This window comes from Botryllus schlosseri, chromosome 6, assembly GCF_051294905.1.
Source record: "Botryllus schlosseri isolate E-star chromosome 6, Bs_hap1, whole genome shotgun sequence".
Lineage (NCBI taxonomy): Eukaryota > Metazoa > Chordata > Ascidiacea > Stolidobranchia > Styelidae > Botryllus > Botryllus schlosseri.
Window position 1 is genome coordinate 29,445,455 of NC_137241.1, and position 17,192 is coordinate 29,462,646.

Sequence of the window (17,192 nt, forward strand, 5' to 3'; positions counted from 1 at the left end):
AGGAAGAGAGATGCTTTAACGATGGAGAGAGAGAGAATTTTTATTGAGTGGAATTCAGTTCAAAAATAAAATACAAGCTGCAGCAGTACGATCATTAGGGACTCTTGCGGATCATCCGAGGAGCTGCATTGATGGAGTACAAATTAAAAGCGTATTTGAAGTCGAGTCTCGCGTCACGAATAAATTCCGATACAGCCTTTAGGTTAGGTTATCTAGTCTTCACTGCAGCATGTTGTACAATGTACATTCTTTGGTCTGCTGTCTGCATCAGCATTAATATTCTCCTCCATGCTATCCCCGAAGGAATGATGAGCGACTAGCGGGAAAGCCGAGGACATCAGATTTACGTTCAAGTCTTTGGCCTGAGTCGCCCAGGCATCGATCCCACAACCTACCGATCAAGAAGACAGATGCTCTACCAGAGAGCGAGAGAGAGTGAGAGAAACTTCATTTGTCAACCGAGCAAATCAATAATAAATAAACATAACAAAATACGACACGATAAGCAAGAGATGCTTTGGCTTGCGTGAATATTGCTGCGTGAGATGAGTAACAATGCTATACGAAATTACGAGCTTCTCGAGCAACATAGAATTCTCTGTGGGTGGGTGGGTGGCTATAGGCTTTATAGCTCTCTTATATCTTGTCTCCCTTTATATCTTACTCAACTCATCTGTATATCTCATGTTATGAATGTGGCTGATTTGCACGATTGAAGAGAGCTCCGGAGCTGGAGCAGTATCATATTTTCCACTGCTCCAAATCTGTGCTTGTGACTCGGAACCTTGTGACTTGGTTACAAACAACCCTGATCTATTTTATAAGCTTTTTCAGAATAGAAATAATATGACGTCTAATGACCCGACATCGTTTGCTAACACTGATGTGGCTGTCTGTACAGACATGGAACTGGATTGGAGGATCGACTTCGATTCGCACACAATCACCGGAAGTGTTACCTTGAAGTTTGATGTGAATGTTGATCAGCCTTCCATTTTGGTAAGTGTGCCGATAAATTCTTAGTTATGCGCTACGTCAATTTGAAAGAGAGTTTTCCGTTCGGCATTTTTCCGTAAAATTTTCCTCAAATGCCCTTGATTGACCACAACAGGGTTGCTACCAAATCAATCTTTCTTAGCAATGGGTCAAGCTTGAGTCGTGGTGTTGAGACTCAAGTCCAAGTCATATAGTGTACGGTGACGTTGTATTTTGTGGCACGATTGTTGATATACAATATTCTTTCAATTCTCTACCAGTTGCTGGTGATTACCCCTGACGAGTGTCAGCCAATAATATTTGGGTTGATTTCATTATGAATATATTGAATATACTATTCAATTGTATAGGCCTATTGAAGTCCTGAACCTCCAAGAAGCTGTCTTATTATGTTAATTGAAACAGAGAAATGACAGTTTCGGGCCTATTTTTTGAAATTTGAATCGAGTCATATAGCATGTCATGTGACTTGATCGAGTCATGCGCAATGACTCGGGTTAACTCAAGTCGAGTAATTTTACGTATTCTTGAAAGTGAGTCGCAATTTTTCGTTGACTCGAGTAATGCTCAAAATTATGTAAAATCATGGTACTCAACCCTGCACCACGACATATTTCTACGAATCTAAAGTTGACAATATTGTGATGGAAGTACAATCCTACTCTCGTGTGTTGTAACATCTACTTATTGAACCGTTTCAGCTGCACAATTCCCCCAAAACTAATTCTGATTTGGTGAAATTTTCCTTATTTCCATTATTATGTAGGCCTATTCTCTGAAATATATTTCAATGCACTGTAATGTATATTAAGAACATATGAAGGTATTTGTCTATATTAGCAGTGTCTTTATCTATCTGTGTTGGTGTGTATTTGTAATTGATCTTTGTGATAGATTTTTATGTGTTTGAGTAACTTATAAGACTTCGCCGAGCACCATCCTTACTATTCTATCTGTGTTGCAATCAAGCTATCCGTAATGATTCAAACGGCACAATATTGACAGAGCTTGGACACTCGCGACACCACTGTTTCAAAAGTAACATCTGAAGGGGAAGACTTGAAGTTCTCCATTCGGGATGCCCACGCAAAGTTTGGCTCTGCTCTTGACATTCAGCTGCCTAGTAATCTGAAAAAGTTGGTGATTTTATTTCTTGAATATGCTCAATTATTTCAATGTTTAGGTTCGTAAAACTTTTGTACCGGTATTTACAAATGAAGCGCGTTGTTTGTTAGTCAAATATTGACTAACACTTGCTGAATCGGCAATTCTTCAATTATTATTACCAGTAGAGTTTTCTTTAGACTGGTTAAAATTTAATTGCAATACGATTCACTTCTCCGAAATATGTGATTGTGGTCGGCTCTTCAGCTATCGCCAAATTCAATATCAGTGTATAGGCCTATCATACAACTGCCTTAAAAGTGTGATTTCCTATCCTGTAGTTTACATTTTGACACATGCAGGCTGCATATCGCGACCATGTAGTAGGCTATATAGCCTATTGAGCAAAATCTCATTAACAAATAGTTTATGTGAACACATGAACTAATATCAGCTATAGCAGCGGCTCCCAACCTTTTCTATACTGGCACATTTTAAAGACTGGTAAAAAATCATCAATTGGTCATTGGCCGCCTAATTTTTTCAACCGTTGGAAAAAAGTAGCACACAATTTAATTGAAAAAATTGATTGGTACAGTTATAGTGGAGTAGATTTAAAGATAAATTGTGATAGAATAAACTATTTTAGCTAACGTACGGCAGTGGCGTATCCAGGGGGGGGGGTTTTAGGGGGTCGGGACCCCCCCCTTTTCAAAATCCTAAAAATTTATGTCAAATATAGCCTCTAATATTTGCTAATTTATCAGTTTAACATATTCGTTTTTACGTATGAGAAGGCGAATATGGCGTCCTAATGTTATTTAAGGGGACTAACACCCCTACAAAATATTGGAATTATGCGCCGAAGTAGTCGAAAGGATAAAATAGGTCATTATAATTCGCTAATTCCATACGAATTCTGCGCTTGGTCAGCTACATTTCAGCTGTGGCGGTTGCTGACGTTCTCAACTTTCTTCCCTCGATTTCTCTCTCGCCTTGGTAAAACGAGAGATGCATTTTAGGAAAATCTAATCTAATTGGCCGACGCGATACCTAATTGCAAAGACGCAGTTGTCGGCAATCAACATCGCTCGCGATTTCGCTGCACCTGCTCGCCTTGAAATCCTAATTAAGAATTGCACGGCGTGTTGATTGATCAGCGAGACCCAGACACGACGGCACCAGTACGACAATGCTATTCTCAAATCCACATTGTATTCGCGATTATTGGTGAGAAATGGCCTACGATTGACATTCACATTTCAAAATACAAGCCTAGCAATCCACGTTCTCGATTGTTAGGTGGCTTGCTGTCGTCCAAATACAGGCCTATGTTGTCGCTGAACGGGAGAATTGAGTAGGCCTAGTAGTAAAGTTAACCTAATTATATCGGCTGACAAGTTTCTCTGTCGATCTAGTTATTATCCCAGTGTGTACTCTGTATTAATTGACTGACTTGCGTGCTTGCAATTAAAGTCTAATTATCTTCGCGCGTACTACATGCTCAGCCGTATGGCTAGTAAAGCCATTGAAAATGACACATTCGTGTACGACGTACACTATTCACACCACACCTCTCTGTGGCGATCGCGATCGCCCTCGTTTATGCTACCGCCTTATTCCGCGCTTGTTCGTCCGCTGCGATGCTACCAACCGTGCGCATAATATCGTCAAAACCCAACAAAATCGCGCATCTCTGGCCGGAACTAGGCGCTTGAAGACGGGCGGCGTTTGCCGGCTCATGACTAAATGTGAGCATTTACGAATTTCTTTCAATCATACCGTAAAAGAAACGCGATTTTCAGGCAATGTCTGTATCGTATTCGTACATCTCCCACTCACCGCAAATCTCTGTTTATTAATAAACTATAAATAATCGCCACGGCGTAGAGACGAGTGATCGCAATGATGACGTCACAATAGCCAATTTCGTAACGCAAAACCCCCCCCCTTTTTCGCGCTCTGGATACGCGCCTAACGTACGGCTACAAATGTTAAAATTCGCTTATGTGGATTATAACTCGCATGAAATAATTTACAGTGATACAAATGGAATACAAATTCTAGTAACAGCATTAGAACAAGCAATAAGCGAAACATTCATTGAAAGTCACAGCTAGTGGGAGAATTAGTCATTTTTTGTTTCTTTCTAGTTCTAGTAGCTGATTCTTGCTTCTGCATCTTTTAAGCCCAAAACTAGCTTTCTAGTGTAAGCGGCTGTCAAGATATGGCGAAATTAGCTATTTTCGGCTCGTTTGGTGAAAATGCATGACCACTAGAGGGTGTAGGAACCCAAAATTATGATCGAATTTATTTATTTGCTATTTGGCACAATATAATAAGACTTTTTGAAATTCAAAAAAAAAATTTTGTTTCTACTCCACCCTTAACTATAAATCTAATTCTAATCAAATTTAGAAAAGCTATTTCTAGTTGTCCAGGTCTGGCTGTGGGTTTTGTGGCATACATTCTAATTCTTATTCAGAACATCGGACCTTTGTCTCGTCATCTCTTATACAACTTCGCCAAACGCTAGCGCTTTGCAGTGGTTGAAACCCGAACAGACGGCTGGCAAAACGCAGCCATATCTGTTCAGTCAATGCCAAGTAAGTTACGCTGTTAAGTGAAAGAGGGGTAGGGCTTAGCCTGTGGCTAGGCAATATGCGCACGTGAGCCAATTTAATGCGACCCAATTCTAGGCCATCCACGCTCGTTCCATAGTGCCGTGTCAAGATACTCCGTCGGTGAAATGTCCGTACCGTGCGAAGGTAAGCTTCCGATTCGAGAATGTGGGATCATTGATAAATTGACAATTCAAATTTTATTCTGGAGGTCACCGTGAAAAACCCACTGGTGGCGCTCATGAGTGCTGTCGGTGAAGGAACTGCACCAGCGAAGGATGACATGACCACGTACGTTTTTCATCAAAAGGTACTATTTGTCAGATTCATCCCAGGTCGTTGTTGACGATTTCCCCTGACGAGTGTCAGCCGAAAATATTCGGGTTTATTTCAATATGAATATCACGGCTGTTCAAAATTAACTTTTTTTCTTTCAAATTTTACTGGCTACCACTCTATAGAAGCATTGCTATATAATAAAAAGGTTTCTAATTTATTTAATAAAAATAAATAAAAATATGTTTGAAATTTGACTGGCTACCAGTGTTGGGATCAAGTCACTACCTTCGAGTCACGAGTCATTTTGAGTCATTGCACATTTTGACTCGAGTCAAGTCAATCGATTTTCGAAGGTGACTCGAGTCAAGTCAAGTCACTCGATTTTTGGAGGTGACTCAAGTCGAGTCAAGTCAAGTCAAGTCACGAGTCAAATCACAATTCAAGTCAAGTTGGCTTTTCGAAGTATGAGGCATGATTATGTCATTGCATTTTGCTGGCTGTCTGAAATACAGATTGAGTGGTCATTGATTCTGAACCAATGAACGAATATAGAGTTAAATATACACGCAAGAAGACGCTGTATCGCTCACATGTACGTAGAACTGCTAAACTACGTAAGTAATTGCATAGCCTCAGTTTATAGTTACCAGCCAAAATAGAGAATAGAGAAACGAATTGATAAGATGCAATATACATTCGAGCCTGCGCCAATGGTTGATGACTATATAAATTATATTCGAAGTCAATTTTAATAAACCAAGAGGTTTGGTTAACGTAAGAACAGAAAACAGGAATATACATTTTACTATTAAATTACTTCACTATACTAGTTTATGAAATCGTAAGCTATAAGCTTCGATCACTTCGTTTGCGGTCAATTTATTTGGGAAAGAACAATGAAGGCACAGTGAAGCGCACAATCATTGAATGATTAGTCGCTCTCACGGTTACACGAGCGTTTCGCGAGCAATCCGACCATATGCAAGATACAATGATTTTTATCGACACCGATTACTTGATGACTTGAAATTGACTCGTGAATTTTGCTCCGAGTCACGAGTCCATCCACATTTTTGATACGCCGAGTCAAGTGAAGTCAAGTCATTTTAGCAAAGTGACTCGAGTCAAGTCAAGTCATACGAAAAAGGTGACTCGAGTCAAGTCATGACTCGAGTCGTCCCAACACTGCTGGCTACCCCATGAAATTGCTAAGTTGTCTGATAATACAGTACACAACAAATTTGACTCAATTCTAACCCGCAGAAGCGATGTTACTAATGGTCTAAATTTAGGATTTCAAATCCTAGTATTCACGGTGGGAAGATCTATAATGAATAATTAAAGAATTTACCACTGTTAGTTTTTTCAAATTCATATAATCTGTGTTTTTTTAACAGCCCTTATGAATATGTTGTTCAATAGTATATTGGAGTTCTCTACTCTCGTCAGACTTAATCTAGCAAAAGATATTGACGTATTCTTTCTTGTCTGTTTAGATCGCAATACCTTCGTACCTCCTAGCTATCGTTGTCGGCAAGTTGGAAAAGAGATATGTCGGTCCGCGGACTGACGTTTGGTCTGAAGCCGAATTGGTGGACAAAGCCCAAAAAGAGTTTGGTCAGGTATTCGGCTTTTTATGAAATTATCGCTCGCCTGGTAGGCTAAATATTTTGCTGTAACATATTCTCACTACTCCTCCCGTGGTTCTTAGACGTCACTAAGCCGCGGAACACTTACGCTAATCTGCAAGGCGTCGCAGAACCCCTATTTTGCCGAGTTCTACCACAAAACACATCTAATGCATTACTATTAATTACTGGTGGATAAAATGAACTGCGCATCAACAGCACTCAAAGAACATGACCATTAAAATATGATTTTCACGCAAAACGAAAACTGATTTGACCCTCCGTTTTCACAGACCGAGAAATTCATCGCAGCGGGGGAGAAACTTGTCGGGGAGTACGTCTGGGGTCGTTACGATCTTCTAGTGCTGCCCCCTACGTTTCCGTTTGGAGGAATGGAGAATCCGTGCTTGACTTTTGTTACTCCGACGCTTCTTGCTGGAGATGGATCGCTGGCTAACGTAAGTTCTCAGACATCAATCCAGTAGTACTTAATCGGGTTTCAAACGCACCCCAAGGGTTTGCTGGAGGTCAACACACAACCCACTCATATCCAGTAAATGTCACACAGAAATGCAGTATCTATTCATTGTCATCTTCTTGTTCTGTGTGAAAATCATGTTTTAATGGTTATGTTCTTTTACCGCTGCCTCTGAGGCACACTTCATTTTGTGCATCAGTATTCTGTATTAATGTATTGGGTGTGTGATGGGGTAGCAAAGATTTGGCTTTTGCTGAACGCTTACAGATTAGCGTAAGGATTTGTAAAGGCTTAGAACCACTGTATTCATCGATTTCCTTTTCAATAGTTGAAGGGGCACTGCGCTTTAAAAATGATGTGGTCTCAAATTGCAGGGAAAAACGAAGAAAAATTTTTGGCTGCAGCCATTTCCTTCCTCACGCCACCGTAATGGAGCTGCAATTTATTGAAATTTCTACAGGACCTTCACGCTCCAGCTGCCGCGGCTGCTTCACCCGCTGCATGGCACGATCTCTCCACCGTCGCACTTGCTCGACGCGATTAGGCAGTCACGCCGAGAACGAATTTTAGATAGTTGTCAGCCGATGTTATGAAGGTAATATGTCCAAAGTTCGTTCTCTGCGTGCCTGCGTTATCGCGTCGAGCAAGTGCGACGATGAAGACATGCAACGGGTTAAGCAGCCGTGACAGTTGGAGCGTGAAGGTCCTGTAGAAATTTCAATAAATTGCAGCTCCATTACGGTGGCGTTCCTAAGGAAACGGCTGCGGCCAAAAATTTTTCTTCGTTTTTCCCTGCAATTTGAGACCACATCATTTTTAGAGCGCAGCGCCCCTTTAAGCAGCCCTTTATTTCTGTTATGTCAGAGATAGACAGATATGACCGTAATTTTGTTACTAATATTCCATCCTACTGAAAAGTTTGTACCATCTTAGATGAACGGCAATCAACATCTTGTGGTCTGCATATGTTAGTTGGTCATACTCGTCATATTATAACCAGGGTTGTAACCGAGTCATGAGTCAATCTCACTTTTATAGTTTTGACTCGAGTCAAGTCGAGTCATTTTCAATTCACCACCGAGTCAAGTCCGAGTCCAAGTCAGTGAGCAGACGGTCGAGTCCGAGTCATGGTATTATGTCTCGAGCCCGAGTCCAAGTCACTGTGTTGACTGCTCGGTTTCCAGATGAAATCTTGTTAAACCCACTTTTTATAACTCTGTTTGGTGGTATGGAATGGTTCGCATTTATAATAAACTAATTTTCCTCACTTTAAGCAGTTTCTGGTCGCATTTTCAAGTACCAGTACCAATAGACGAAATTCCAATAGTGTGGTTACTTTACTATTCTCCGAAATTACAATGGAATGTTGGTCTGGCCTTTTGAGTCTCGAGTCATATGACTTGGTTCGAGTCATGCCCGATGACTCGAGTCCAAGTCGAGTCAATACAAAGATTGACTCGAGTCAAGTCATTTGCGTATTTTAAGAAAATGAGTCAAGTCGAGTCATCAGTAAATCGTCGAGTCATTGCAAGTGCAACTGATTATAACTGCCATGTCGGCCTCGTACGTGGGCTGATTTTCAGTTGACTACACACGATTAGTCATGCGATATCATGAAGTCAATTTTTGGAAGCAGCGAATATGGTGCTAGATCTGGCGATGTGTTTATTTTGTGCCAGGAAACTGAATATGTTCATTGTTATGATTGACAGGTGATTGCACACGAAATCGCACACAGCTGGACTGGCAATCTTGTGACCAACAACACATGGGAGCATTTTTGGTGAGCTGAGATTCTGCCTGGGTTATAACCAAGTCGCAAGGTTCTGAACAGGGTTGTAATGACTCGAGTCATGACTCGACTCGAGTCACGATTTTCTGATGACTCGAGTCGCAGTCTGTGTATTGACTCGACTTGGACTCGAGTCATTGCGCTTGACTCGAACCAAGTCATATGACTTGAGACTCAGACGGCCAAGACCGACATTTCATTGTAATTTCGAAGAATAGTAAAGTGACCACCCTATTGGGATTTCATCTATTGGTACTGGTACTTGAAAATGCGAACAGAAACCAGAAACTGCTAAAAGTTAGGGAAATTACTATATTATAAACGCGGAATATTCGATATCTCGAAACAGAGTTATGAAAAGTGGGTTTAACAAGACTTTAACTGGAATCTGAGCAGTCAACACAATGACTTGGACTCGGACTCGAGTCAAATACCATGACTCGGGCTCGACCCTCTGCTCGATGATTTGGACTCGGATTTGACTCGGTTGTGAATAGAAAATGACTCGGACTTGACTTGATTCAAAACTATAAAAGTGAGAACGACTTGTTATTCGAAGCCTTGGGACTTGGCTACAACCCTTGTTCTGAACCACGAGTTGATCTTATTTCTATAGTTTTGACTTGAGTCGAGTCGCGTTATTTTCAACTTCAACAGGGAGAAAAGGGTAGAGTCCGAGTCTTAGTGCTCAGTTTTCATTATTGAGTTCAAGTCAAGTTACACTCGCTTTTGAAACTCTTTAGTAATATCGAATGCCTCGCGTACATGATATACTCATTTTTCTCACTCTTGACATGTTTATTCAAACGGACAAAAGACAGTTTCTTAGCCTATTTTTCAAGTCGTGAATGGAGTCATTACAACCCTGCCCAGCTCATAGTATGATTTTTACGATTTTGTCATTACATTGAAATGGAAATACATTTAATATGTGAACACCAGCCGTGGCTAAACATGATGATTAATTTTTCATCTATGTTTACTTGACAATTTCAAACAAATTTTATACTTCTTCGAAATAATATTTGTTGTCATGTACTTTAAATGCAGGTTGAACGAAGGCCACACTGTTTTCTTGGAGAGGAAGATCATGAAGTCCCTGACCGATGAAGAAAACAGACAATTCCTAGCGCAAAGTGAGAGCAAACAACTGTATTTTTGGTGTTTAGAACAGTGGCCCGTTCCATATCTGGTCATGGCTATTGCATTATCCAATTCTGATCAATTTTCTTTGCACGTCCTGCATTCTCATGAATTCACTGTCTTTCAGATGGACTTAAAGATCTTCGAGCATCTGTGAGTTGAATAAAAATTTTACACAATTTGTATGACTACTAAACAGGTATCCTCAAGTCGATTTCATTATTGAATTGTAAAAAGGGTTTTTTTTCATGGGTTTTTACTACTTCCGCTTTTGCTATATGGATTTTTAGGCATAACTACTTACATGTTTGGATTTTGTAACATAGGAAGTCGTTTTGGGATATGTTTCCGCCACATTTGCGTGTGAAATTGTCATAACTGGCGAAAATTACACTGTTTCACGGGGCCTTAAAATTGCACTTATTTGTAGTGTCATTAGCCATTTTGCGTTAGTCGCAAAGATATGTAATGTAATTTCAAAAAGTAGCCACCCACGATCGGTTACTAATGTAATAGTATTCGATGTTCCGACAAAATCTACCTTTTGAATCTGATCGAGTATTTTTCAAATTTTCGTTGTATGGCAGCCGGGAGAGAAGGAAGAGAGGTGAAACAAAAGGGGGTAGGAACGATGTTTTGAAAACAGACAATGTTCTAAATTATTGATCGATTAATCAGGTTACATCTTTGTACAAATGCCAATAGAACAATCAGAAATCTTGCTCTGTTAATTTCTCTATAAACATAAACATATGAACGTTGCAGTAAATTGAAATAAAGATTTAGATACCTTTCGGTGCTGAATGTGCGGGGCAGAGTCTAGTATGATGACTGGTTAATTATAAAGATTTATGTCGTTAAGACAGTGTAGAACAATCTGAACAATATTCAAATCCATTCGGAATTTGGGATAAACAAATTAGTCTCACGGAGAGAGCAGTATGGGATTTTAGAAGTCCACGTCACAGCGTCAGCTACCAGTTGAATTCGTTTTGATATCGATACTTCTTGTAATTGAATAGAAATTTACATCGCTACTTCTACTTCTACTTGAGCGCCAACAATTTTGAGCACCTCTGGGCCTTGTTCAGGTTGACACATTCGGATGTGACAGTCCGTACACTTGTCTGGTGCCGGACCTGACTGACACAGACCCAGACGATGCGTTCTCCTCTGTTCCATATGAAAAGGGCCACACTTTATTGTTCCATCTTGAAGAAATACTGGGCGGCCCAGGTTAGTGTTTGCATTGATCATATCCCTAGGGTTATTAATAGGGGCGGAATTATAGTTTCTATGCTATTTTTCCACTGCAGGAGGCTGTAAACGAAATGAGATATCTGTGTAGTCGTGATCGACCAACAGTAGAGTTGTTCAGAAATGAGTTTTTATTCCAGATTCCGAGGATTAACTAATTAAATTGTTATGTTACCCTGAAAACGAAAAGTTAGAAAATTGAAAAAATTTCAAATTTTTCCTTCAATCCCAAGAAATTGTTTAGTCGTCTACAAAAACGATGGAAAACGAATTTGACGTCATTCCAAACCGTGGAATGAAGTTACTTGCGTTCATAATTCTTGGATTACCCACCATCGCATAAAACATTTTAGTTTCATCCAATTCCCTTCAGCCAAGTTCGAGCCGTTCCTGTTGGCATACATTGAAAACTTCAAAGGCCGATCGTTGACGACGGATCAGTGGAAAGAATTTCTGTACGGTTTCTTCCCAGACCAGGTAGTGCATGTTTTCATACTTGTGAAGCGGCCAGCTCTTGACAATCAGGCTCCACACCGGGGTTGTAATGACCCGACCAGAGTCAAAATTTTTGGAGGACTCGTATTGGGAATGGTAAATGACTTGATTCGAGTCGATTTGTGTATTGACTCGACTTGTACTCGAGTCATAGCGCAGAACTCGACCAAGTCACATTCTGTATGACTTGGTTCGAGTCTCGTGTATCAGGACCGATATATAATTAAAAAGTAGGCCCAGAAACTGTCTTTTTATTCGTTTGAATAAACATGTTCGGACTGAGAAAAATGAGTATACTGTGAATCCGAGGTCTTCGACATCACCCTATAGCTTGACAGAAGTGAGGTGAACCTGGCTTGAATTCGATAATTGATAGTCAACACTACGACTTGAACTCGAGTTTCGGCGCTATGACTCGGAATGGGCACCCGGCTTGGACTCGGACTTGACTCGGTTCTGAGTTGAAAACAACTTGAATTAACTTGGAACTCGATAATGAGCAATAAGGACTATGACTCGGACTTGACCCTTGCTTACCTTATTTTGAGACCCGAAAAAGAGGACATTTTAAAATTTTATTACCAATAGTACTGTGTTGACTACAAAAAAAGGTCATCTTTCCGACTCGACTCCCGAATAACCCGCTTTTACCCCATTTTGACGGTGTTGACTAAAAAAATTTAAATAAAGGACATCTTTCCCTTCAAATACGGAAATGACTACACACGAGTCAATCTGTGTTTTGACTCGACTTGTTCTCGAGTCATTGCGCATGATTCGAACCAAGTCATATGGCTCGAGACTCAAACGGACAAGACCAACATTTCATTAGAATTTTGAAGAAGAGTAAAGTAACCACACAATTGGTGTTTCGCCTATTGGTACTGGTACTTGAAAATGCGACCAGAAACTGCTAAAAGTGAGGAAAATTACTATATTCAAAATTGCGAACCATCCGATATCACCAGACAGAGTTATAAAAAGTGGTTTTAACAAGACTTCAACTGGATACTGACAGTCAGACTTGGACTCGGACTTGAACCAGTGGTGAATTAAAAACAACTTGACTCGACTCGAGTCAAAACTATAAAAGTGAGATTGACTTGTGACTTGGTTACAACCCCGATTTTGCCTAGCCTTATCATATGACGAAAGTGAAGTTTTCTAAACGATAGTCATTTCACAGAAATCTGTTCTTGATTCCGTCGATTGGAAAGCTTGGTTTACCTCGCCTGGAATGCCGCCAGTGATACCAGAGTATGACGACACATATTCGAAAGCGTGTACTGACCTGGCCAACCGGTGGGCAACGGTAATGGCCATCTTGTTTTGTTCGATGTTGAATGTATGCGATGATATTATCGGTTGAAATTTCTATTGATTAATTCTGTCATTCGTCGCCATCTGATTTCACACACTTTCCGATTTCTGCTGATACCACCCTGGGGGAGAGGGTTCAGTAACGGAGTATTTGTACGTTTTCATAGTACAACTTTTTCAGTAAGCGACTTACTAATTAATCAAATGTGGCAGAACCTTCAAAAATCTAAATCAACCCTTAATTCAATTAGCGCACGACAAATGTATGCAACTTAAATCTACCATTGGTAACTTCATTTAGTGCTTTTTCTATTTCTACGTGGTTCTATGAAGGTTTATGCAAGGCGAAGCTCGCATGGTCCTGTTAAGACTAGTAAATTGACTGTGATTATTCAGTATCCTTTGGAAGAAATGCGACTTTGCTGTTTCCTACAGCCTTTATTATGCCGCCAAGAGTAAATGCATTGTCGGAACTTAACGAAGTTTAGGAGTCTGTAATTAGATTGTCATCAGTCATTATGCGTCAGTCGCCGAGATGCATCTTGCAATTCCGAAAGTGGACACCTCCAATTAACTAATAAATTATGTGGACTAAATCTACAATTGAACCTACTTGCTGGAGTAATTTTCAGACCTAATGTAAAAGTAGAAGTGTTTCGTTACTCACTGCCTTTGATTATGACTTGTTCATTTCTTCCACTTCCAGGCCACGGATTTGGGACAGTTCAAGTCTAGCGATCTCGCCAATTTCACCACGTGGCAACAAATTGATTTTCTAGGTCAACTTGTCTTGAAGGTGAGGACGTGATCGATTTCTGCTACGGACTTGCACAAACTACTGGGTTTTCAAAATTTACAACTTGAACTTGTCACTTTTCAAAACTCAGAAATAAAACTAGAACTGCGACTTCTCACTTTTCTGAACTCGCAACTAGAACCAGAACTTTCCAAAACTCACTACTAAAAATAGAATTTATGACTTTTCAAAATTTGCAACTAGAACACTAAAACTACTCACAACTAGAAATAGAACTTCAGACTTCAAAATTCGAAACTAGAACTCTAGTACTTCTCACTTTTCACAGCTCACAACTAGAACCAGGCAATCCTCAAAGCTAGCAACTCGAACCAGAACTAACGACCTTTAAAAATGCACAACTAACTAACTAACACAACCAGCTAGGTTCAATTCTGAAACAATTAATACGAATTACTGAATTGCATATTAGTTAAAAAATATTGGAGATAAAATCTGCATTTCAGAAGCACGGGGTTTCGAATTTGCGTTGGCAGGGTTTCGACCCAAAAAACCCACTCGCTGGCTACACCACTGTTAGTAGTGACGACTCTGAGCTAGCAATGGCCGTAAGAACATCACACAACGGAACATGATTCACTCGAAGCAACAACACTAGTTTCCTGGTTGTTGGACTACTAAATATTTTTATATGCGCATCTAGAACTAAAGCTGATCACTTTTCAAAATTCTTAAAGAGCAGGTTCGTGGTACAAAACTTGAAGATTGCTTTCAATACAACATCCATTGCAGTATATGCAGTATAGTGTACCGATAACTTTCGAATTCTGATAAATGTTATACTGCAATGGATGTTGTATTGAAAGCAATTTTCAAAATCCACAGCTAGGACTAGAACTACTCAAATGAACATTAGTCAGTTTACTGTCAATTAAGAACTACCGCTAACTAGTTAGGAAGTTTGTACAAGTTTGTCCTGCTCATGTCTGAATTTGTATAATGCCCGCAACTAATTTTTACAGGATCCCTTTACTCCGGCGCACATGATAGCCATGGACAAGGTGTACGAGTTTTCAACTTCTACAAACAGCGAGATCGCTTTCCGTTGGCTGACTCTCGGTATTCGAGCCAAATATGAACCGTCGATTGAGCCGGCACTTCATATGGTCACGATACAGGGAAGAATGAAGTTCACAAGGCCTTTGTACAGGTTAGCAACCTGCTATATTCATCATAGAGTTTCTTGGAAGTACATAACGGAATTGCTTCTTCTGCCAGGGTTGTTACCCAGTCACAAGTTTACGAATGGTAATCCGACTTATTTAGTTTTGACTCTAGTCGAGTCGAGTCATTTTCACTTCACCACCGAGTCAAGTCCTGGTCATGGAGCAAACGGTCAAGTCCAAGTCATGGTGTACATTCCTTTACTACTAGTTGACGACAATGTAAGCTGTAAGCACCAATCGGTCAATTTATTTGTGAGAGAACAATGGAGGCTCAGCAGGCTACACCACCATTTCGCGAACAATCCGAACATTTATTCGACACCGATCACTTGATGACTTGAAATTGAATCGACAAATTTTGCTCCGAGTCACGACTCAATCCACATTTCTGATACGCCGAGTCAAGTCAAGTCATTTTTGCAAAATGACTGGAATCGAGTCAAGTCATACGAGAAAGGTGACTAGAGTCATCCCAACACTGATCTGTAGTACCCTAGTACATTGGTTTCTAACTCCACCTCGTGTTATATTTGTGCAGGTCTCTCGGAGCTTGGGACGTCAGTCGACCTCGTGCAATCGAGACTTTCGAGAAAAATAAACCGTTCATGCATTCCACCACTGCTGCGTTGGTTGAAAAAGATCTCGGCCTATCTAAAACGAAAAAATAGCGTGTTTATTGTGCAATTCCGGATAACACGCTATGAGCGTGGTTGATAATTTATGCATAATCAACGGAACAGGCAATAACAATGTCTCAGTGCCTCTGCTATTTTGTCTTTTGATTTTCTGACTCTGTTACGATTAATAAATACTGTGTGGTAAATGTGCTGATTTGTGGGTTGCTTATGGAAAGTTGATTAGATTTCAGTCTGGTGATTCAGACTTGATATAAGAAAGAAGATGTTATTGAATTCTGTTTTGATCTGGCGAAAATTTCATTTAAATGATTATGATGATGAAAACCAGATTGCAATGCCGTAAAAAGATGACAAATTTGACTTAACCAGTAAAAGTCTCGTTAATCCTCTCTCACGGAACAAAAATGAAATGTCATGTGTCTGGAGGCGAGGTTGATATATGAGGTCGTAGTCCGTTTATCTGGAGCGCTGACTCGTAATCTGCTTGTATTTTGACTTGAATGTGAACTTTGTTGCCGTCAAAATATCGTTCCATAGGACAGATGTAAATTCGGACCAAGAATTCTTATGGTAACACATGGCATGGGTGAGAATCCCTGTACACGCAGACTTGGACTGCTAGAAAATTTTCACCTTTTCCGAATTAAATCAGAAACGGAGCTAAACCGTGGTTTTCCTCATTCGATTTGATTCAGAATAACTGAATCCGCGAAAACTTGGACATTTTGTTTATTAATTGTCAGCTGTGAATATTGCTCCTGTCCTGGGTGGCTCAGCTCTGAAGACTTTGTCATATCGAGCCTCCCGTCTACCTTGCATGTCGCATTTCACTGTTACATTTTTTGTAGTGTAATGTTGATATGTAATGTATACGAATAAAGATTCTCTCTCTCTGATCAAGCTCAATTCATATCAAATCCTGATCCACTACCATAAGCACGAGAATGGCAAATATCTGTATAGCACGCTTGGTTCTTTTCACTGCATACACTCATCCTGCAGCATTTTCAAGAAAACCACTGCATAGAGCATATAGAAACTGTTCAAAAATTAATCCATTATTTTAAATTTGAATACATCACAAGATTGTGATATAATGAAAAGATGGAGCGGGTGCCGAAACGACTTGGAGTAGTCTTTAATCAGACACCTACCTTGGCCTAAAGCATGTGAATAGGAGACATGCACATTGCACACTGGATTTAATGGAGGATAAATGGGAAGCGACGAAAATGAATGCTGCATGTGTCGGTATGTCAGATTGTGACCCGGTAGTCTCGAGGGTTGACCAGTCTACTAGTCGAATTAGACAAATATAATTGTCTAGAATAGATGACCAAGTACGCGCAATTTTACTGAATTGCCGCTGCCAAAACGAACGTAGTGCGATAACAGATTACAAACCCTCGGAGGTTAGTAAGAGCAATGATATATATATATCATTGGTAAGAGCAATCC

At 40.1% G+C, this 17,192-nt stretch overlaps 2 protein-coding genes across 2 annotated transcripts in view; one reads left to right on the plus strand and one right to left on the minus strand.

The window, feature by feature from the left end:
- The window catches only part of LOC145440646 (proline-, glutamic acid- and leucine-rich protein 1-like), a 225,957-nt gene that overhangs the window by 15,551 nt on the left and 193,214 nt on the right, over nucleotides 1–17,192 (minus strand). The window lies entirely within an intron of this gene.
- On the plus strand, nucleotides 801–15,923 carry LOC145440649 (leukotriene A-4 hydrolase-like). The gene is made up of 16 exons (XM_080318353.1): nucleotides 801–999; nucleotides 2,002–2,132; nucleotides 4,586–4,706; nucleotides 4,800–4,868; nucleotides 4,933–5,031; nucleotides 6,497–6,622; nucleotides 6,922–7,086; nucleotides 8,819–8,889; nucleotides 9,949–10,034; nucleotides 10,169–10,194; nucleotides 11,133–11,277; nucleotides 11,672–11,775; nucleotides 12,980–13,105; nucleotides 13,820–13,909; nucleotides 14,893–15,080; nucleotides 15,635–15,923. Exons 1-16 carry the CDS (start codon nucleotides 847–849, stop codon nucleotides 15,762–15,764), a joined length of 1,830 nt encoding a protein of 609 aa, XP_080174479.1. The 5' UTR covers nucleotides 801–846; the 3' UTR covers nucleotides 15,765–15,923.

Bases quoted from the DNA above. Each gene is read 5' to 3' on its own strand.
- LOC145440649 (XM_080318353.1), top strand. From the start codon at position 847: ATGACGTCTAATGACCCGACATCGTTTGCTAACACTGATGTGGCTGTC. The intron at 13,106-13,819 runs GTAATGGCCATC...TTCCACTTCCAG, and splicing joins TGGCCAACCGGTGGGCAACG to GCCACGGATTTGGGACAGTT. The intron at 15,081-15,634 runs GTTAGCAACCTG...ATATTTGTGCAG, and splicing joins TTCACAAGGCCTTTGTACAG to GTCTCTCGGAGCTTGGGACG.